The sequence below is a fragment of the Pseudophryne corroboree genome, chromosome 10 (genome assembly GCF_028390025.1).
Source record: "Pseudophryne corroboree isolate aPseCor3 chromosome 10, aPseCor3.hap2, whole genome shotgun sequence".
NCBI classification, from domain to species: Eukaryota; Metazoa; Chordata; class Amphibia; order Anura; family Myobatrachidae; genus Pseudophryne; species Pseudophryne corroboree.
In genome coordinates this window covers 299,446,515-299,469,016 of record NC_086453.1, presented here as the reverse complement: position 1 = coordinate 299,469,016, position 22,502 = coordinate 299,446,515, and the positions used below count along the sequence as shown (strand labels likewise).

The 22,502-nt window shown below is 49.0% G+C and overlaps 1 protein-coding gene across 8 annotated transcripts in view; it reads right to left on the bottom strand.

Moving 5' to 3' along the window:
• ACOT7 (acyl-CoA thioesterase 7) overlaps window positions 1-22,502 on the bottom strand; it is a 509,309-nt gene that overhangs the window by 388,373 nt on the left and 98,434 nt on the right. For all 8 annotated transcript variants that reach the window (XM_063943422.1, XM_063943415.1, XM_063943421.1 and 5 more), the window contains one exon: window positions 13,226-13,382. In XM_063943422.1, the coding sequence (XP_063799492.1) occupies window positions 13,226-13,382 (157 nt within the window). The remainder of the gene's footprint in view (window positions 1-13,225; window positions 13,383-22,502) is intronic.

Sequence of the window (22,502 nt, the reverse complement as noted above, 5' to 3'; positions counted from 1 at the left end):
CTCCACCTCACCCACCCGTGACACCCCCGCCCCTCCCCCACCACCTCCGGAACTCATCCACAGCCCCCACTCCCCCGCCCCTCCACCAGCCGCAACACCTCCCCAACCCCTCCCCCATCCGCAGTTCCTACCCCTCCCCCACCCACAGCACCTCCAGACACCCGCCTCCATCCGCAGCCACTCATCCCCTACCCACCGCATTTACAGACCCTTCCGCGGCACCCCGCAACTACCCCTCCCTCACCCACAACACCTCTGGAACCCCTCACTTAACCGCACCCCACCCCCTGAACCCACTCCTCTCCCAAACGCACCCAAAAAAACCCAAAAATTTAAAAGGTGCACTATAGACAGGCCAGCCTATGGAGCTCACTTCCACGTGGCTAAATGTATTGCTGGGCAAAACAGTCCCGTCACACACCCGCCCCTCCCCCACCTACAGCTCTCCCGGACCCCCTCCCCCATCCACGGCACCACGCACCCACCCTTCCCCCACCCGTGACGTCTCCCCCACCTGCAGTACCTCTGGACCCCCTCCAACATCCACAGGCCACCTCTCCACCACATGCAGCACCTTGGACACCATCCGCAGCCGCTACCAGTGAGTCCCTGAATCAGGGGTGATCAGCGGCACGGAGAGCCACCTCCACACACCCCCTTTTCAAGCCCCCCCCCACCACCACGCTGAACTTACACGTACATTCTGTACATCGTGCCCTGCAGGCGCTGTTCACGCCATCGCAAGGGGCTACGCCCCCTTCACCATCGGATGCCCTTTTGTCGCGCAATATTTAACCACTAACAAAACTAGCAATGCTGGTAATACTCCATATAATACAAATATTGAACGGCAGAAAGGCGTGCAGGGGTTAAGGGGGCGTAGCCCCTTGCGACGGTGTGAAGAGCACCCGTAGGGCGCGATGAATCACCTAGTATATATATATATATATATATATATACACAGCTCCCAAAGACGAACGGCACTGGAGTCAAATATTTGCAAAAAAATTGTATTAAAGTGGCTACAGCTGTTTCTGGGCAACAGCCCCTTCCTCAGGCCAAATACAAATGTACACAAACGAACATGGACAAACTTACCCCTCTAAATACCCTGGAGCGTGTCTGCTGCCGTGTCTCCTCCACGCCAGTCCTGCTTCCGGGTTCTGAGCCGCCGCGTCACTTCCGCCTCCTACGTCACCGTTGCCATGACCACCCGGCGGACGCAAGGCAGTCGTTGTCATGACTACCCCGCACACGCCAGTCAGCCCGGCCCGGCCGCTGTAAACGTAAGCTCACAGGCTACTCACCCCATCACCAGGTGCCGGGTTGACACGTAGTCAGAGTCTGCTCCCTAAACATACAAGTGAAAATAGTTATAGTGCAATTCAAAAACATACAACATAAAATATACAATATAAAAAGAGAAAGACAACAGTATCAAACCTCACATAGAGCGAAGCAGCATGTGACTACTCTATACAGAAGAAACACCCTATACAGAAGAAACATTGTTTCTAAAAAATCATTATTCCTGAAAAACAATACCCCCATAGTAAGCACCACTACTACTAGTAGTGCTGAAGAGAATTTTTTGGTTTATAATTTAGTTTTAATTTTAATTTGCTAAATGGCTTAATCCTCAACTGTGAACAACTCCAGGACCAGTTACATATATTCAAAGTGCAGTAACCATTATTAGAATATGGGTGTATCACACCCACAGCTCTAAACGAAAACATTCCAGTTGACCTTTTCATTAAGGCCCCGGGGCCAGAATGTGTCAAGTCTCAAAATCCACCGAGTTTCTTTCTCCAACAAAATTTTAGCCCTGTCTCCACCCCTCAATGTCGGCGGAACATGCTCTATCCCAAAGTATTTTAATGAATTGATAGTGTGATTAGCTAATTGAAAATGTCGGGCCACCGGTTGATCCACCGGTTTGCCCTCCAGAATCAATTTAATAGCGGAACGGTGAGCCGCCATCCTTTCACTAAATTTCCGTGTGGTCTGCCCAATGTAGAACAGGCCACACGGACAGACTATTGCATAGACAACATAGGAAGTGCTGCATGTGATCACCTGTCTGATGGTGTATGTCACATTACGGTTCGGGTGTTTGAAATCCTTACAGGCAATCATATGTCTACACGTAGCGCATTTAGGACAACGGTAACACCCAGGAGGTTTTTTGTGGATGATGACATTATCCAACTCCTTCATCCCTGAGATGTCCGTTTTTACAATAAGGTCACGCAGGTTAGCACCTCTCCTAAAGGCTGTGATGGGTTGCAACCCTCTAAAAGATGTCAAATCTGGATCTGATGCTACTATTGGCCAAAGGGCTTGTGAAGCCCTGCGGACAATAGGGCTGGAGGTAGAAAAATCACACGGCCATGGAAGGATATTTTTACTTTCCCTCCGAGGCGGGTGTAACAGATCACTCCTAGACATTCGCAGTACTCTATTTTTTTGTTTCTGTAATATAGACCAGTCATATCCCTAACACGAAATTTATGAATCATATTATCTAACAACCCAGGGACTTTGTCTCGGTCACTCGTGATGCGTGCCACCCGCATCATTTGCGACAGGGGAAGTCCCCTCTTAAGGGGTTCTGGGTGATGACTGGATGCCATTAATAATGTGTTCCGGTCTGTGGGTTTTGAGAAGATTTCCGTGGAAATCACACCATCATGTACCATGATTTTAACATCTAAGAACGTCACTTCCTTCTCGTCACACATATAGGTAAATTTGATGGGAGAGGACAAAGCATTGATTTCTGACATCAACTCCACGAAAGCATCCCTGCCTCCGCCCCACAGCAGGAACACATCATCAATGTATCTTGTATACATTAAGATGTTATCAGCCACCCCCCGATCCAGGAAGAACATTCTATGCTCTTCTGAGAACATGAATACATTAGCATACGAGGGTGCGACCGATGATCTCATCGCGCACCCCCGTAGCTGTAGATAGAACTCACTATCAAACAGAAAGTAATTCCTGTACAGAGTGAGCTCTAATAAGGTCAAAAACAACTCATGATTGAATGCAGTCGTAGACAAATGTTTCTCAAGAAAATTCCGCATAGCTCTCATCCCATCCTGGTGGGGGATAGATGTGTAGAGGCTGCAAACGTCAAGACAGCACATTAGGGTGCCTGGGGCCACATTCCGTATTTCTTGCAGTTTTAAAATAAAAGAATTAGTGTCCTTTAGGAAAGTGCTCTGTGCCGGCAATAGTGGCTGGAGGATGGAATCTAGAAGCTGTGACACTGGTTGATATAACGAATCTCTTGCCGAGATTATAGGTCTCCCCGGAGGGCTGACTTGATTTTTATGTAACTTGGGTATCGTATATAGCAATGGGCTTCTAGGGTGGGTAACACATAGAGCCTTGTGCACCTTGCTGGGTAAATATCCATCGTCACGAGCTTTATCCAAAATTGAAAAAAGCTCCTGCTGATATTGAACAACAGGATTACCCTGTAGCTTACAATACACCCCTTCCTCCCCCAGTTGTGACAGAGCTTCTTGACGATAGTACTCAATATCCAAAATGACTATGGCCCCACCCTTATCGGCGGGCCGGATGACTATGTCATTGTAAGATCGCAATTGAATGAGTGCTTCTCTCTCCTCAGCCGATAAATTCCTCTTTATTTTAGCAGGAGCTGCCACATATTTATTAATGGACTCATCCATTAATCTGCCAAACGTCTTGATCGACGGGTTCAATGACACTGGATCAAAGTTCGACCTAGACTTTTTTTGTAAAAAAGGATCAAAGATGGAGACAGTATTATGTTCATGTGATGTATTCTGAAAGAACTCTTTTAATCTGAGTTTTCTAGTAAGCTTGTGGAGATCCCTGGACCAGGCAAATGGATCGTGTATGTTGGTGGGCACAAAGCTGAGTCCTTTGCTCAGGACATCAATTTCATGTGATGTTAATACCCTTTTGGACAAATTGAAGACTAATTGTAGGTCTTCCCTTGGGCCGCCCTTCTGACCCCTTTTGTTCTGGCCACCCCGGCGGGTGGCAGTGCATCGGCTTGTGGCTGGCCATGTTGTGAACCCCGTCCTAAAGGGGTACCTCCAGACGTCTCATCTGTGTCAGAGACCATAAAGTCACTATCACTGCTTGACTTTGTGCTTTTGTTACCCTGTTTCTGCCTCTGCCACGGGCGTCGTCTCTGTTGCTGCCTGGATCTTTCCTGGGTTTCCATGCCGGCCAACCAACGATACACCTTGTTATCCTCATAATCTTGGTCGACCGTGATTTTTTTGTTTCGTTTGAATTTTAATAATTCACGACGATATTGGTCACATTGGGTTTTTATTTTACCCATCCAGTCCTGTGATTCATCCTGTTGAAGGACCTTTAAGTTGTCTTTTTCAAAGGCTATGATCTTCTGTCTAGTAACTTCCAATTCTCTATTAGCTTCCTCAATAACGAGGATCATGAGATCAAAGGCACACCGATTCAGTATACCTATCCACTTTCTTACAAAGTCGGGATTGTGTCGACCAATCGTGGGCACGTTGCGAACGCGGAACCCACGTGGGATCTTATGTTCTTTGTAGTACTCTGTCAGAGATATTCCATGTAATAAAAAGTCTATTTCCCGACGTTTGTATTTCATCAGCTGAAACAAACAATCTTCCGCTCTCATGGCGGTATCTGTGACCGGTATACTTTCTTTAGACAAAATTCTGTCAATTTGCTCCTGTGTGAAGCCAAAAGTCTCACCCGGGGCCATAGTACTCATGATGTGACACCCTGGGATATCAGGTTGTAGAGACATAGTGCTGGCTTTGCACCTATGTGATGTCAAAGGTTGTCTCCCAAATATTGTAAACAGAGTATTTTCAAATTCTGAGGTTCAGTAAAATTGCAGCAGACGGTGCCATACAACAGGTGTTACAAGAACACTACGATATCCTTGCAGCAACAGTCGGCACTCACAAGCTCTCAACCACAACGTGCTCCGTGCCAGTTCCAATAAGTAACATGCAGCTCCCAAAGACGAACGGCACTGGAGTCAAATATTTGCAAAAAAATTGTATTAAAGTGGCTACAGCTGTTTCTGGGCAACAGCCCCTTCCTCAGGCCAAATACAAATGTACACAAACAAACATGGACAAACTTACCCCTCTAAATACCCTGGAGCGTGTCTGCTGCCGTGTCTCCTCCACGCCAGTCCTGCTTCCGGGTTCTGAGCCGCCGCGTCACTTCCGCCTCCTACGTCACCGTTGCCATGACCACCCGGCGGACGCAAGGCAGTCGTTGTCATGACTACCCCGCACACGCCAGTCAGCCCGGCCCGGCCGCTGTAAACGTAAGCTCACAGGCTACTCACCCCATCACCAGGTGCCGGGTTGACACGTAGTGAAAGGATGGCGGCTCACCGTTCCGCTATTAAATTGATTCTGGAGGGCAAACCGGTGGATCAACCGGTGGCCCGACATTTTCAATTAGCTAATCACACTATCAATTCATTAAAATACTTTGGGATAGAGCATGTTCCGCCAACATTGAGGGGTGGAGACAGGGCTAAAATTTTGTTGGAGAAAGAAACTCGGTGGATTTTGAGACTTGACACATTCTGGCCCCGGGGCCTTAATGAAAAGGTCAACTGGAATGTTTTCGTTTAGAGCTGTGGGTGTGATACACCCATATTCTAATAATGGTTACTGCACTTTGAATATATGTAACTGGTCCTGGAGTTGTTCACAGTTGAGGATTAAGCCATTTAGCAAATTAAAATTAAAACTAAATTATAAACCAAAAAATTCTCTTCAGCACTACTAGTAGTAGTGGTGCTTACTATGGGGGTATTGTTTTTCAGGAATAATGATTTTTTAGAAACAATGTTTCTTCTGTATAGGGTGTTTCTTCTGTATAGAGTAGTCACATGCTGCTTAGCTCTATGTGAGGTTTGATACTGTTGTCTTTCTCTTTTTATATTGTATATTTTATGTTGTATGTTGTATGTTTTTGAATTGCACTATAACTATTTTCACTTGTATGTTTAGGGAGCAGACTCTGACTACGTGTCAACCCGGCACCTGGTGATGGGGTGAGTAGCCTGTGAGCTTACGTTTACAGCGGCCGGGCCGGGCTGACTGGCGTGTGCGGGGTAGTCATGACAACGACTGCCTTGCGTCCGCCGGGTGGTCATGGTAACGGTGACGTAGGAGGCGGAAGTGACGCGGCGGCTCAGAACCCGGAAGCAGGACTGGCGTGGAGGAGACACGGCAGCAGACACGCTCCAGGGTATTTAGAGGGGTAAGTTTGTCCATGTTCGTTTGTGTACATTTGTATTTGGCCTGAGGAAGGGGCTGTTGCCCAGAAACAGCTGTAGCCACTTTAATACAATTTTTTTGCAAATATTTGACTCCAGTGCCGTTCGTCTTTGGGAGCTGCATGTTACTTATTGGAACTGGCACGGAGCACGTTGTGGTTGAGAGCTTGTGAGTGCCGACTGTTGCTGCAAGGAGATATATATATATATATATATACACACACACACACACACGCACACAAACGCTCGGCTCCGGCACTCCAGATATGTTTAGCCTGCTAAGGTGCCTTCCCTGTGGGACAATCCCACGTAGATATACAAACAGGATAAAAGGCGGCACTCAAAGACTTGCACAAGTAGTGAAAAAAGCATCCGTGCAGGGATGCTGTTTTAATAAGTGTTACGTTTCGGGGACGTATCCCCTTCCTCAGACGTCCCCGAAACGTAACACTTATTAAAACAGCATCCCTGCACGGATGCTTTTTTCACTACTTGTGCAAGTCTTTGAGTGCCGCCTTTTATCCTGTTTGTATATATATATTATATATATATATATATATATATATATACTAGGTGCTTCATCGCGCCCTACGGGCGCTCTTCACACCGTCGCAAGGGGCTACGCCCCCTTAACCCTTGCATGCCTTTCTGGGGTTCAATATTTGTATTATATGGAGTATTACCTGCATTCCTTTGTTAGTGGTTAAATATTTCACAATCAAAGGGCGTGCGATGGTGAAGGAGGCGCAGCCCCTTGCGATGTACAGAATGTAGCGGGTGCGGGGGGGACTGCGGATGGGGGAGGGTGTCTGTAGATGCTGCGGGTGGAGGGGGGGCGGAAGCAGGGGGGGCCCGGATGGGGAAGGGTCGGGAGGTGCTGCGGGTGGGGGAGGGGCAGAGGAGTGGGGGCTGCAGATGGGGGAGGGGTCCGGAGGCACTGCAGGTGGGGGAGGGGCAGGGGTGCCACGGGTGGGAGAGGGGCAGGTGTGGGGATGTTGCGGATGGGTGAAGGGTTCCGGAGGTGCTGTGGGATGGGAAGGGGCGGGGGTGCCGGGGGTGGGGTAGGGGTCCGCAGGCGCCGTGGGTAGGGGAGGGGCAGGTACAGGTGGTGCGGCGGATGGAGAAGGAGGTCCGGAGGTGCTGCAGGTGGTGGAGGGGCAGGTGCGGGGGTGCCATGGGTGGGGGAGGGGTGGGTGAGGGGGGGACCGTGGATGGAGGAGGGTGTCTGCAGATGCTGCGGGTGGAGGGGGGCAGGTGGGGGGGGAGACATATATGGGGGGTGGATGGTGGAGGGGGTTTGGAGGTGCTGTGGGTGGTGAAGGGGCAGAGGAGTGTGAGCCGTGGGTAGTGTAGGGGGTCTGGAGGCACAGCGTGTGGGGGAGGGGTGGAGTGCCGCATGTGGTGGAGGGGAAGGTGCGGAGGTGTGGTGCATTGGGGAGGGGTCTGGAGGCACTGCGGGTACTGTACCTGCCAAAAAGGTAGTTGGAGGGTATGCAGTAACAGGGCCAGGACAGGGGTGACAGGGTCAGAACAGGGGTGACGGGGCCAGGACAGGGGTGACGGGGCCAGGACAGGGGTGACGGGGCCAGGACAGGGGCGACGGGGCCAGGACAGAAATGACAGGGACAGGATAGGGGTGACAGGGCCAGGGTAGGGGCGGCAGGACCAGGACAGGGGTGATATGGCCAGTGTAGGGTTGACAGGGCAAGCACAGGGGTGACAGGGCCAGGATAGGGGTAACAGGGCCAGCATAAGGGTGACAGGGCCAGGATAAGGGTGACAGGGCCAGGATAAGGGTGAAAGGGCCAGGATAAGGGTGAAAGGGCCATGACAGAACACAGGGCACGGGAGAGATTGGTATTAGGGACAAAACAGTGGTGACAGACAGATGTGTCTTACCGGAGTCACTGCTGCTGGCTGCTGCTGTTCCACTCCAACCTGTTGGGATCTGCTGCTGGTGGAGACTTGGCATGGCTGACTCTCTTAGGCTGGAGTACTGCTTCCTCTGCCCGTCCGCATCCCTCCCCCCCATCTCAGTCACACACCGCAGACCTCGTGCAGCTGCCGGGCACTGTGGTAAGGGGAGACTGGGAGTGACTGGTTAGCCCCCAGGAGACGCTGCGGCTGGAGGGAGGAGGGGGCCATAGCATGCACGCGGCGCGGACCTCGCGGCTGCTGGGCACTGTGGTAAGGGGAGACTGGGAGTGACTGGTTAGCTCCCAGGAGACGCTGCGGCTGGAGGGAGGAGGGGGTCGGAGCCTGCAAGCAGCTCGGACTTCTACAACGCTAGCCGCCGGCTAAAGTGTGTGAAGGAGCTGGGCGCACCTCACTGCGGGTGGCAGCGCTGCAGCTAGCGGTGGGGTTGCCGGGGCTGGAGATAGCAGAGGCAGTACGGAACCTGCACAGCGGCAGGTGCCCCACAAAACTGCAGCTAAGAAGCGTGGAGTGTGCAGAAAGTGACGCTCCTCCGCGCCAGAGAGACCCTGCTGAGTATGCTGATGTGGGGGGTCAAGCACACAGTGAGCCGGTGCCCATCTGTCTGTACGGCATACCCCCTCACACACCCACATACCTCCCAACTGTCCCGATTTTCGCGGGACAGTCCCATTTTTTGGGGTCTGTCCCGCTGTCCCGCCCGTGGGTCGCAGTGTCCCACGGTGGGGGGCGGGGGGGGGGGGCAGTTGGCAAGCTCCTGTACTCGCTGTTCTGCTTAGCAGAGCAGCGGTGAATAGTGGAGACAGAGGGAGAGGGGGCATCAGGGGGTACGGATTAAGGGGGGGTTCCAGCAGCAGAGCCGGATTAAGGGGGGGGCAGGGGGTACGTACCGTTGGCCCCACAGTTTTAGGGGGCCCCTGGCTGGAGTAGCTCTGTCCCATCTCAGAAGCTCCCCCGTCCTGCCAGCAACAGCGGCAGCATTGTGCTACAGTCAGCACACGCTGCTGCGTATTGGCAGGTCTGTGGTGTTGCAGGGAGGCAGCAGTCTCCCTGCTTTCTTCTGCCTGTGCGGGTGTGTAGGGGGGAGCGACCACCTCCTCTGGATTTAGCCCTAGCTGAGGGGCCAATATTCCATAGAAAAAAAATATCCTGGAATTTGCATAAGGGGGCGTGGCCTCGCATCCCGCGATTAGGCCACGCCCCCAACCTTACAGCAGGCACAGCAATGAGATAGGGCTCCCCTGTCTCAAGTGCCCTGGGCCCCCCCGGACTCATAATCAGCCCCTGGCGGCATGCCAGCAGCTCACAGAGCGCTGGGCATGCCCCCTCACTGACGAAAACGGGGGCCCTCCCGTGAAGCCACGCCCCCTTTTTGTTGACCACGCCCCTTTTCGCCACGTGTACGTGTGTGTGTGTGTGTGTGTGTGTGTGTGTGTGTGTGTGTGTCCCTCCTTCTTCCTGAAGAAAGGTGGGAGATATGCACCCCTGCCTGTGCCATGCCCATACTATCTGCTTCTGCTCCTAGTCTCCTATAGATTTGGCCAGATCTGTGACTCACTTGACTGACTCCGCCCAGCGTTAGCAAATGAGTCACAAAGTCACAGATCTGGGCTATTATATAGGAGATATACATATACACACACACACACATATATATTATATATATATCCACCCCTCCCCCACCTGGGCCACCCCCCGAACTGCTCCTTCCCCACCCGCAGTGGCTCCGGACCACCACCCGTGGCACCCACGCACCCTCCCCCACCTGTGGCACCACCGCACCAGCCCCTCCCCTACCTGCGGTACCACCGGAACCGCCCCTCCAGCGGCACCCCAGGGTCCCATCCGCATCTTCCCCGCACCCGCCACTCCCTCAACCAAAGCACCTACTAGGTGACTCACCAGGCCCTGCGTGCGCTGTTCACGCAGTTGCAAGGGGCTTCGACCCCTTAACCATTGCACGCCCTTTGTCCGTGCAATATTTAACCACTCACACAATTATGATTGGATGTATTACTCAATCTAATAAAAATATTGCACGGCACAAGGGTGTGCAAAGGTTAAGGGGGCGTAGCCCCTTACGACGGTGTGAAGAGCGCAATGAATCACCTAATTCCACATACACATAATCACACATATATACACACACACACACACACACACACACACACACACACACACACACACACACACACACATATATTACAAATATAAATAAAAAAACCTGCTGGATGTACTGAATACTGGAAATTTATTAGTAGACACTCCTAAAATGCTACAGCTAAGGATCACCACTATCTGAACAGCAGTAATTAGAGCGTATTATCATTATCAGTATTATAGTCATTGATTTTAAGGCATCACAGTGTCTTCATCGCCTGCACACAGTGGAGGCAGCCATTTTGTGGCGATGCCAGTTTGGCAATTCCCTAGTAAATGGGGGCATCTGAGGAACAAGATGTTCCCGGTAACTGTGTGTGTTTTTATCACTTGACACTGTTACGTTGTAATGAATTGCATTTATTCACTAGTAGGAAACCATTTGTGTATATACCGAAGACTTAATGTACAAAGAATAAAACAACGTTTATTAAAAAGCAGCCATAACATGACAGAAACAATGTGCGCCCTAGCTTTTGGCATCAGCTTCTTACTATACTCTGAGTATAAAACCACAGCCTCTTGTCGCATACAGGGGCTGATTTCCAAAAACATCTAAAAAGGAAGTTGACATGTTGCCCATAGCAACTGAGATTCTAGAATGTGGTAGATAAGTGATCGCTAGACTCATTAGTAACTAGGGGCAGCACCTTCAATTCTCCCTTTTAGAAGGGTTAGTGAATCCACTGTAGTGAAAAACAGAAACTTTACAACCTCTTAGTTTTTAGTCAATTTAAATAACTTTATTACTCTGAACACTATGACTAGTATATACCCTTGTCATTAAAAAAAAAAAAAAGTCCATATCAAATATCCACACTTGGCAACTTTTGCCATTCTCATCTCTACAGTTGGGGGGGATGATGGGTGGGGCAAATGCAGTGAAGTGATTCACATTATCGTGCCCCCCCTTCCTTCCCTAAATCTCTTTCACTAGCTTATCAAAACATCTTGTATGGGTTACATTATAAAGTATATTAGTCATTCCCTCAGATTATAAGGATCATAAATTGACACTCAGATGGCTGCATTGTACTGTATATAGTCTTTCATAGCTTCTAATATCATTATACTCTACATTACAGGATACATGAATACATACAAGATGCTGTCTTCTGCGCTGCCTGTGATTTTTCCTCCATCTCTATTCTCCCTCATCTATTCTTTTGTCAGCACTTGATTTTATTATATAGATTATCCTTCGCCTTACCTATTTTCGTTTTATCTTTCTATTTTACGTTTTGGGACATCCTCACCTTATTGTCTCTGAAAAGGCTGTTTATCTGAAGTGCCTGTGTTGTCATCAGGAGGTGGTATGTGATAAGTAAGTATGGGAAATAACAGAAGTGCTTGAAGACCGTAGAAGTGTGTTACAATGGAACTCTCCTGGAGTGACATCACAGAAACATGTAGGAGGAGTCAGAATTCAGACCAACTGCCACTGCATTCAAATGTGATGACATCGTTTTTGTTACACTGGCAGAGATCAGGTGGAGAGAGATAAAGTACCAAATCAGCTCCTGTCATGTTTCAAACACAGCCAGTAAAATGACAGATGCTGAGTGATTGGTACTTTATCATTCACCACACTTTGCCAAATCTCTTCTATAGAGCAGGGGTGGCCAAATCAGTCCTCAAGGACCCCTTACAGTTTACGTTTTGCAAGTTACCTATGGATAATTAGAATGCAGCAGTAAGGAATGAATCCACTTGTGTCTCTGTTTTGTGATCTAGAAAAAGGTGAACTTTTAGGAGGATAGATAGATAGATAGATAGATAGATAGATAGATAGATAGATAGATAGATAGATAGATAGGGCAGTCACTTAACCACCTGTCGGGATCCCGACACCAGGTGAAATACCGGCGGTCGGGGCTGGTTACCCCTCTTGGGTGGTGGTCCACGCCACCACCCGGAGGGGAATACAACCCTGTGGCGAGCGCAGCGAACCCGCGAGGGGACACGCTGCGTTGGCCGGAGCATGCGGGGGGCGGGCCGCAGTGGCTGTGTGACATCACACGCAGCCGCTGCGATCCGGGGAGCGATGAGTAGCTCCCGGCCAGCACGCAAAAACTGCGCTGGCCGGGAGCTACTCCTGAAGTGCAAAAGCATCGCCGCTATGCAATGCCTTGAACTTCTGCGACGGAGCAGGGACTGACATGCAGGGCGGGCTAGCCCTGTGCTGGGCGTCCCTTCACATGTCTGTGTTCCTGATCGTACCTGTGCTAAATTTAGCACAGCTACGATCAAGTCGGAATCACCCCCATTGTAATCAAAGGTAAGAAAGAAAAAACAGACATTGGTAGGCCCACAAGAAGACAAGACAAACAAGCATAAAAGTTATAATAAAATCAAACCTGAACTTAATAAAGAAAGGTTCGCGCAATTAGGGGATCGCCCTCGATAAATAAATATTTGACATTGGGACGCACAAGTAAATCCTGTACCTTAATAAAAGCACCGCATACAGCAGAGGTTCCCAAACTCGGTCCTCAAGGCACCCCAACAGTGCATGTTTTAAGGATATCCATGCTTGAGCACAGGTTACTTAATTAGTACCCATGTCAATTTAACCATCTGTGCTCAACCATGAATATCTTTCCAACCTGGACTGTTCCGGTGCCTTGAGGACAGAGTTTGGGAGCCACTGCATACAGCATTCATTAGACATACCATAGCAGAAGTTGTATGAAGCCACCTGTCTTCCTATGAATGTATATGACAAAATAGCATTTGGGTAACTTAGAATACTCGTGTAATTTACAGACCACAGACTAAGCTCACACGTACTGTATTACCCACCAACGTCACACTCACCTGTTAATATGTTTTCTGCCTGGACATCTACTTGTACTTCCACAGAGTGCTTTGAAGTATATGTAATCTCCGCGCTGACGTGACCTACTTCTCCAATACACATGGGTGTCAGGAAGTCTGTGCGCTCCACGCGAGCCAGTGCCGCTATGCATCTCTCCTGGAACAAGATACGGGAGATGTCAGGCGGAAAATAACACCAAGCAGACATTCAGCTGTCTGGCTCTCCAATTTCTTACACCCCAAATACTGTGTGCCCCATTCCAGCCAGCATGCCAAAATAAAGATAGGGATAAACGAATAACAGCCGTGATCAAGGAATATAAACCCTACTATAGATACAAGTCTATAATTCTACATGGAAGATGCCATTCTAAAGAGAACCCCTTACTGTTCATGCTGTGTAAATTCAGTTGCATTGGATGGTAATGTTGGAAATGCATTAAAAATAGAAATATATATTTTTAATAGGTCCGGTAGTGATATTATCTTATGGAATTTCGACATTACAACAGGGAAATTGATTTGGATGTGATGCGTCTTGTAGCAAAAAGCAGTCCTCATACACAGTATTCAGACGCCATTGAGGATCTTGTATATATTATACTTGAGCTGCAGTGCCATCCAGAGGACTAACTACATATTACCTAAACAAGTATTCCATTTTTTTCATTCTGGGTGCTGGATTTCGCCATAGTCATAGTCTTTTAAAGAATAATTTTATCAGTAATAGCATGCTCAATGCGCTCTGGCCGCGATTAGCCCATCCTTGCAATGTGCACGAAGTGGTAGCGGGACTCCTGCACATGCAGGGGTTACTGATCATGCATGTGCGGCGGCCGTAGATGGGGAGGGCTCCGTAGGAAACTTCTGGTGGCTAATGTTGCAACATGTAGCCCACAGGCCTACAACGGGCTAATGCAACTTTCAGATGGCGGTAGCCAAGCACAGCATCCTCCTGAGAAACATATGGGGGCTGAGGCTGCTGTCGGAAATATGGGGGGGGGGGGTCGCAGCAGGTATCTCTGCAGCCCCTCTGTCACACATTTGGGTGATACTGTTTGCATCTAACCACCGAACATGGGTGTTTTCGGGGAATTTGCTACATATATTTAATGATAAATGGGCCCCTAAGTCCTATATATATCAACCGGATCCAGATCTCTGCTTCAGGTGACACACAACAAGTGTACACCCCCAATACATAATACAGACTTGTCTGAATGACAATAAGTGGACTACATTTAACCTGTAAATGCATTTACTAGGGCAGGCAGGGAGAGTTGGGGTGAGTGATTGTCAGCAGTGTCGTCAGAATATTTTCTGCTAAACGAGCCCTGGTTCTTACCCCAGTAATGTCTAAATGTGTGCAGATTTGAATGCTAGATGATCTAATGGAGATTTCATATTCTTCTCACAATACTAGATATATCAAACCCTCAGTGAGAGATAAAGTACCAACTATTCAGGTCTTAGCTGTCATTTTTCAACACAGCCTGCAGCATGGCAGTTAGGAGCTGATTAGCTGGTACTTTATCTCTCTCCAAGGTTTTATACACCTCCCCCAATACAACAGCTTGGGGGCTATGACCTAACGGCAATGTACATTTGTAACATCACCGTGAGTGGGGTATGGCATCCTGCCATAAATAACAGGAAACACGGAAAACACAGTCCCTTAATTTTACCCGTAGCATGCAAAGCAGCATATTATAAAACTTTGCCTACCATAGAGATTACTTACTGTGCGAGAGAGGAGAGTGTTACAGTAGTCTGGCTGGGAGAGGATTAGAGCACTCATTAATAGTTTGTATATATGGTCTATGAGATAAAGACGTATGTGAGGAAGGATATTAATCTGAAGACAATGGACACTAATTAGAGTATGATGGAGAGGAGTCAATAGGAACTTAATGCCTACCGGTAATTCCTTTTCTTGTAGTCCGTAGTGGATACCGGGGAATTGTACTTCAGTACCATGGGGTATAGATCGGGTCCACTGGAGCCTGGCACTTTAAAACCTTTAATGTGTGTATGTGTGTGCTGGCTCCTCCCCTCTATGCCCCTCCTACCAGACTCATTCTAGGAAACTGTGCCCGAGGAGACGGACATATCACGAGAGTAGAAACAGGTACAACAGCGGTGAGGCACTAAGCCAACACACAACCATAATAAAAAGAGGGCGCTAACCCAAACAGAGGATAGCAACACCAACCAAACCAGGATAGAAAAGCTATTCCAACAACATAAGGGGACCACAACGGCGGCCCAACTAAACACTTACCCAGGTAAGCAGGAAAACGAAGCACTGAGGCGGGCGCCCAGTATCCTCTATGGCAGTCATTCCCAACCACGGCCCTCAAGGCACATCAACAGTGCAGGTTTTAGCGATATCCAGGCTGCAGCACAGATGGTTAAATCAAAATAACCGAGCTACTAATTAAGTCACCTGTGCTGAAGCCTGGATATCACTAAAACCTGCACTGTTAGTGTGCTTTGAGGACCGTGGTTGGGAATGCCTGCTCTACGGACTACAAGAAAAGGAAATACCGGTAGGTATTAAATTCCTATTTTCTCTTACGTCCTAGTGGATATTGGGGAACTGTACTTTAGTACCATGGGGAAGTCCCAAAGCTCCCAAACGGGTGGGAGAGAGCCGAGACCCTGGTAAAACCACCTGACCAAACTGAAGGTCATCCTTAGCCAAGGTGTCAAACCTAAAAGTGTTCGAACCAGACCAAGTAGCAGCTCGGCACAACTGTAAGGCCGAGATGCTCCGAGTAGCCACCCAGGAGGATCCCACTGATCTCGTCAAGTGGGCCTGAATAGACGTCAGCAAAAGCAGAGCTGCCGAAGTATAGGCTTGTTGAATGGTCAACCTGAGCCAACGAGCAATAGATTGCTTAGAAGCCGTTCGACCAATATTGGTGGCATCATAAAAGACAAACAGCAAATCAGATTTCCGATGACGAGCAGTCCTTTTGATATAAATCTTTAGAGCCCTCACCACATCCAAGGACTCTGGACCAACGGAAGCGTCAGACAACACTGGAATCACAATTGGTTGATTCACATAAAAAGCTGATACCACTTTTGGCAAAAACGGAGGACAGGTCCTGAGTTCCGCTCTGTCTTCATGAAAAATCAAATAAGGGCTCTTACAGGACAAGCACCCAATTCAGAGACACGTCTGGCAGATGCCAATGCTAACAACATCACCGTCCTCCAGGTAAGAAATTTCAACTCCACCCTGTGTAAGGGTTTAAACCAGTCCGATTGAAGAAAGGACAGAACCACATTGAGATCCCATGGAGCCGTGGGAGGCACGAAGGGCGGTTGCATATGAAGAACTCCTTTTAGGCAAGTCTGTACTTCCGGCAACAAGGCAAGTTGTTTTTGGAAGAAAACGGAGAGCGCATAAATCTGTACTTTGATGGAGCCTAAACGCAGGCCCATAACCACTCCCGCTTGCAGGAAAAGTAGAAAACAAGCAATCCTTAACTCCACGAGAGAAACCTTTCTACTTTCACACCAGGAAACATACTTTTTCCAGATACGATGAGAATGTTTAGACGTAATCTTATTCCTGGCCTGGACCATAGTAGAAATAACCCTGGAGGGAAGACCTTTTCTTGTTAGAATCTCCTTCTCAACTTCCAAGCCGTCAAACATAGCCGCTGTAAGTCTGGATAGAAGAATGGACCTTGCAGAAGAAGATCCTTTAGGAGCGCCAGAAGCCAGGGGTCCTCCAGAGCCATGGTTAGGAGGTCTGAGTACCACGCACGTCAAGGCCAATCCGGGGCAATTATAATTGCTTGAACGCTTTCCCTTCTTAGTCTTTTAGCACCCTTGGGATAAGCGGTAGAGGAGAGAACAGGTACACATACTGGTATGTCCAGGGACTCGTCAGCGCGTCCGCCGCTACAGCCTGCGGATCCCTCGTTCTGGAACAGTACCAGCATAGCTTCTTGTTGAGACGAGAAGCCATCAGATCCATCTGCGGGCAGCCCCACCAGTGAATTAACTGTTGAAACACCTGGGGATGTAGGCCCCATTCCCCCGGATGGAGGTCGTGTCTGCTGAGGAAGTCTGCCTCCCAGTTGTCCACTCCTGGAATGAATATGGCTGAGATGGCCCTTGCTTTGGCCTCCACCCAGAAGAGTATTTTTGACACTTCTCGCATCGCCGCTCTGCTTCTTGTTCCCCCTTGTTGGTTTATGTACGCCACCGCCGTGGCGTTGTCCGATTGAACCTGGGTCGCCTGATCTTTCAGGACATAAGAAGCTTGCAGAAGAGCATTGTAAATCGCCCTGAGTTCCAGGATGTTTATCGGCAGAGCAGATTCCTGAAATTACCACATCCCCTGGAACTGGGCCCCTTGGGTCACAGCCCGCAACCTCGGAGGCTGGCATCCGTTGTCAGAATCCACGAGTCGATATTGAAACTCCTGCCCTCTACCAGGTGAGGAACCTGTAGCCACCACATTAAAGAAATCCGGGCTTTCGGAGATGAGGTCACTTCCTGATGCATGTGAAGGCGAGACCCCGACCATTTGTCCAGCAGATCCAGCTGAAATGGCCGGGCATGAAATCTGCCGTATTGGATTGCCTCATAAGCAGCAACCATCCTGCCGAGCAAACGGATGCAAAGATGTATGGATACCTTGCGAGGACGGAGCACTGAGCGGACCATAGCCTGGATAGCCAAGGCCTTGTCCATCGGAAGAAACACCTTTTGAGACACTGTATCCAGTATCATTCCCAGAAACTGAAGACGTTGGTTCAGGTGAGATTTCTGAAAATTTAGGGTCCACCCATGATCCATAAGCAGGCAAGTCGTCAGATCAATGCTGTGCAGTAGACGCTCCCTGGACAAAGCCTTTATCGGGAGATCGTCCAAGTAGGGGACTATGTTGACTCCCATCATGCGCAGTTGCAGCATCATCTCCGCCACGACTTTGGTGAAGACCCTTGGAGCTGTGGATAGGCCAAAGGGTAAGGCCTGAAACTGGAAATGGTCGTCCAATATGGCGAACCTGAGGTAAGCCTGATGAGGGGGCCACATGGGAATGTATAGGTAAGCATCCTTGACATCTAGAGATACCAGGAATTCCCCCTCCTCCACACCGGAAACCATTGCCCGTAGGGATTCCATCTTGAATTTGAACACCCAAGATACGGGTTTAGAGACTTCAGGTTCAAGACGGGTTGCACCGAACCATCTGGTTTTGGAACGACAAAAAGGCAGGAGTAAAAACCCCTGTTGTGTAACGTAGGCGGTACTGGAACCACCACCCCTGTCCGCAAAAGTTTTTGAATAGCCTCTTGCAAGGTAACTTTTGCTGTGGGCAAAACTGGTAAGCCCGATTTAAAAAATCTGTGAGGAAGAAGTGCTTGAAATTCCAGCCGGTATCCCTGGGAAATGAGGTCCCTCACCCAAGGATCCCGGTACGTGGGCGAAGGGTTGAAGGCGAGCACCTACCTGAAAGTCGCCTTGCTGCTGGGGCCAACCGTCATGCGGAAGGCTTAGTGGCAGGGGATCCAGTGGTCTGGTCTAGGGATGCAGTAGTTGCAGGTTTACGGGACTTACCACGAGATCCTCTCGGAGTGGTGGAGATCCCCCGGCCCCTGCCTCTGAACCTTGCCACGCAAAAGGACTGCAAGGAGGGTCCTATGTAAGAACGTCTAGCAGGTGGCACAGCCGACGGCAGATAGGTTGACAGCCATTGCCTGGGAGATCCATTTATTTAATTTGCCCCCAAACAAGGCATCACCTGTAAAGGGAAGATTTTCGACACCCTTTTTGGAATCAGCGTCCACTGACATTTGACGTAACCATAGAGCCCTGCGTGCCGATACTGCCATAGCAGTAGTGCGGCCATTTATCTTACACAATTCATTTATAGCCTTGCTTATAAAATTTGCAGCATCCTGTATTTGTTGCAGCAGAGTAATGACCTCATCCTGGGGCAGAGTGTCTAATCTATTAATAATATTATCGGACCACTTGACTACTGCCCTAGAAATCCAACCACAAATTATTGTGGGCCGCTGTGCTACGCCCGCCGCTGTATATATTGCCTTGAGAGTGGTCTCAATTTTACAGTCAGCAGGGTCTTTAAGGGACAGAGCTTCTGGCACCGGCAGTACCAATTTCTTAGACAGTCTGGACACAGACGTATCGACTGATGGGGGGGAGTTTCCCAAACCTTCCTGTCCTCAGCTGAGAGGGAAAAAGTAGATAAAAACCTCTGAGGAGTTTTTAATTTCTTGTCAGGGTTTACCCATGCTTTCCTGGCCAGGGAGTTTAATTCCTTAGACACAGGAAAAGGGACTAAGATCTTGGGTCTAACATTAAAATACAACTCATCTGGTGCTGCTTCCTGATCTGTTGTGTGAAGAACCTCTCTTACAGCATAAATGAGGGCCTCCACCCCGGGGGAAAGAGGGCTGTCCTCATCGATATAATCATCATCATCATCAGGCTGATCAGAATCAGACAGGAGCACCTGTGGCAGTGAGCGTTTATGTGAAACCAACAGAAGGGGCTGAGAAGCCTTTCTGCTTTGGCTATACAATCAATAGACTGTTTTAACACCTGTCTCTCCTTCTTAGCTGCAGCTAATTCTGAATTCACATTGTGAATCATGCTTTTAAAATTATCTAGCCAGTCAGGTGCCTGTGAACTGTGTCCCTGTGGAGATAAGGAGCACTGTTCACACATGAGGGACCCCGCAGAAAATAGGATTTTTATTACCTACCGGTAAATCCTTTTCTCATAGTCCATAGAGGATACTGGGGTTCCATTTAGTACCATGGGGTATAGACGGGTCCACTAGGAGCCATGGACACTTTAAGAATTTGATAGTGAGGGCTGGCTACTCCCTCTATGCCCTTCCTACCAGACTCAGTTTAGGAAACTGTGCCTGAGGAAACAAACATACTTTGAGAGAAGGATAGATAAAGATAGTGATGAGATTCCGAACCAGCCCACACAAACAGAGGAAAGCTATGCTAACCCAACTTTAAACAGGAACAGCAACAGCTGAACCAACAATACTTAACCCATTAACAGTGCAGGAGGAACGAAGCACCGGGCGGGCGCCCAGTATCCTCTACGGACTACAAGAAAAGGATTTATCGGTAGGTAATTAAAGTCCTATTTTCTCTTACGTCCTAGAGGATACTGGGGTTCCATTTAGTACCGTGGGGATGTACCAAAGCTCCCAAGCCAGGTGAAAGAGCGCTGAGGTTCCTGCAGAACTGATTGACCAAACTGAAGGAGCTCAGAGGCCAAAGTATCAAACTTGTAGAACCTGGCAAACGTGTTCGAACCAGACCAAGTAGCTGCTCGGCAGAGCTGTAAAGCCGAGACACCCCGGGCAGCAGCCCAGGAAGAACCCGCCAACCTAGTAGAGTGGGCCTGTACAGATTTTGGAACCAGCAAGCCTGCCGTGAAATAAGCATGCTGGATAGTGAGCCTGATCCAGCGTGCAATGGACTGCTTGGAATCAGGACACCCAATTTTATTGGGATCATAAAGAACAAACAGCGAGTCCGATTTTCTGTGACAAGCTGTTCGTTTTACATACACCTTCAAAGCCCTCACATCATCCAAAGACTTTGAAGTAGCAGAGGAGTCTGACAACTGAAACCACAATAGGTTTGTTTATGTGAAATGCCGACACCACTTTAGGAAGAAATTGCTGCCGAGTTCTGAGTTCAGCTCTGTCCTCATGGAAAATTTAATAGGGGCTCTTGTGAGACAAAGCCCCCAGCTCCGACACACGTCTTGCTGAAGCCAAGGCCAACAGTGTGACGGTCTTCCACGTAAGATATTTTATGTCCACCTCCTGTAAATGTTCAAACCAGTTTAATTGGAGGAAGTGCAGCACCAAATTGAGATCCCAAGGTGCCGTGGGAGGCACAAAGGGCGATTGGATGCGTAGAACACCTTTCAAAAATGTCTGGACCTCAGGGAGAGAATCCAATTGTTTTTGAAAGAAAATGGACAAGGCCGAAATCTGGACTTTTATGGAGCCCAGACGTAGGCCCACATCCACACCTGCCTGCAGAAAAAGCAGGAAACGTCCCAGATGAAATTCCACCGCAGAATAAGTTCTGCTCTCACACCAAGAGACGTATTTCTTCCAAATACTGTGGTAATGTTTAGACGTTACCCCCTTCCGGGCTTCGATCATAGTCGGGATAACTTTGTTAGGGATCCCTCTTCTGGCTAGAATCAGCCGTTCAACTTCCATGCCGTCAAACATAGCCGCAGTAAGTCCTGATAGACGAACGGGCCCTGTAGCAGAAGAACCTCGCGAAGAGGTAGAGGCCACGGATATTCGAGGAGCATCTCCAGAAGGTCCGCATACCAGGCCCTTCTTGGCCAGCCCGGAGCAATGAGGATTGCTGGAACCTTTTCCCTTTTTATTCTTTTGAGAATTCTTGGGATCGGAGTAAGTGGAGGAAACACATACACCATCTGATAGACCCATGGAGTCGTCAGAGCGTCTACCGCCACTGCCTGTGGGTCTCTCGACCTGGAACAATACCGCTTGAGCTTCTTCTTGAGACGAGAGGCCATCATGATGATTTGTGGATATCCCCACCGATGTATCAAGCACTTCCAGGTGAAGGCCCCACTCCCCCGGGTGCAGGTCATGTCTGCCGAGGAAGTCTGCTTCCCAGTTGTCTACTCCCGGAATGAAGAACACTGACAACGCCACAACGTTTTTTTTCTGACAAGAGGAGAATTCTTGACACCTCTGACATTGCTGCTCTGCTTTTCGTTCCGCCCTGTCGGTTTATGTACGTCACTGCCGTTACATTGTCCGACTGGATTTGAATGGCCCAATCCTGAAGAAGATAAGAGGCCTGCAGAAGGGCGTTGTATATGGCCCTTCGTTTCGGAATGTTGATTGGAAGGACAACTTCCTGACTTGACCATCATCCTTGAAACTGCACCCCCTGGGTTACTGCTCCCCAACCTCGGAAGCTTGCTTCCGTGGTTAACAGGATCCAGTCCTGAATTCCGAACCTCCATCCCTCGACGAGGTGAGTGGTCTGTAGCCACCACAGAAGGGAGATCCTGGCCTTTGGCGACAGATAAATCCTCTGGTGCATGTGAAGATGCGATCCGGACCATTTGTCTAACATATCGAGCTGGAAGGGTCTTGCGTGAAACCTTCCGTATTGAAGCGCCTCGTAAGAGGCCACCATTTTCCCAGAAGGCGAATACATAGATGCACCGGTATCCGGGTTGGCTTCAGGACATC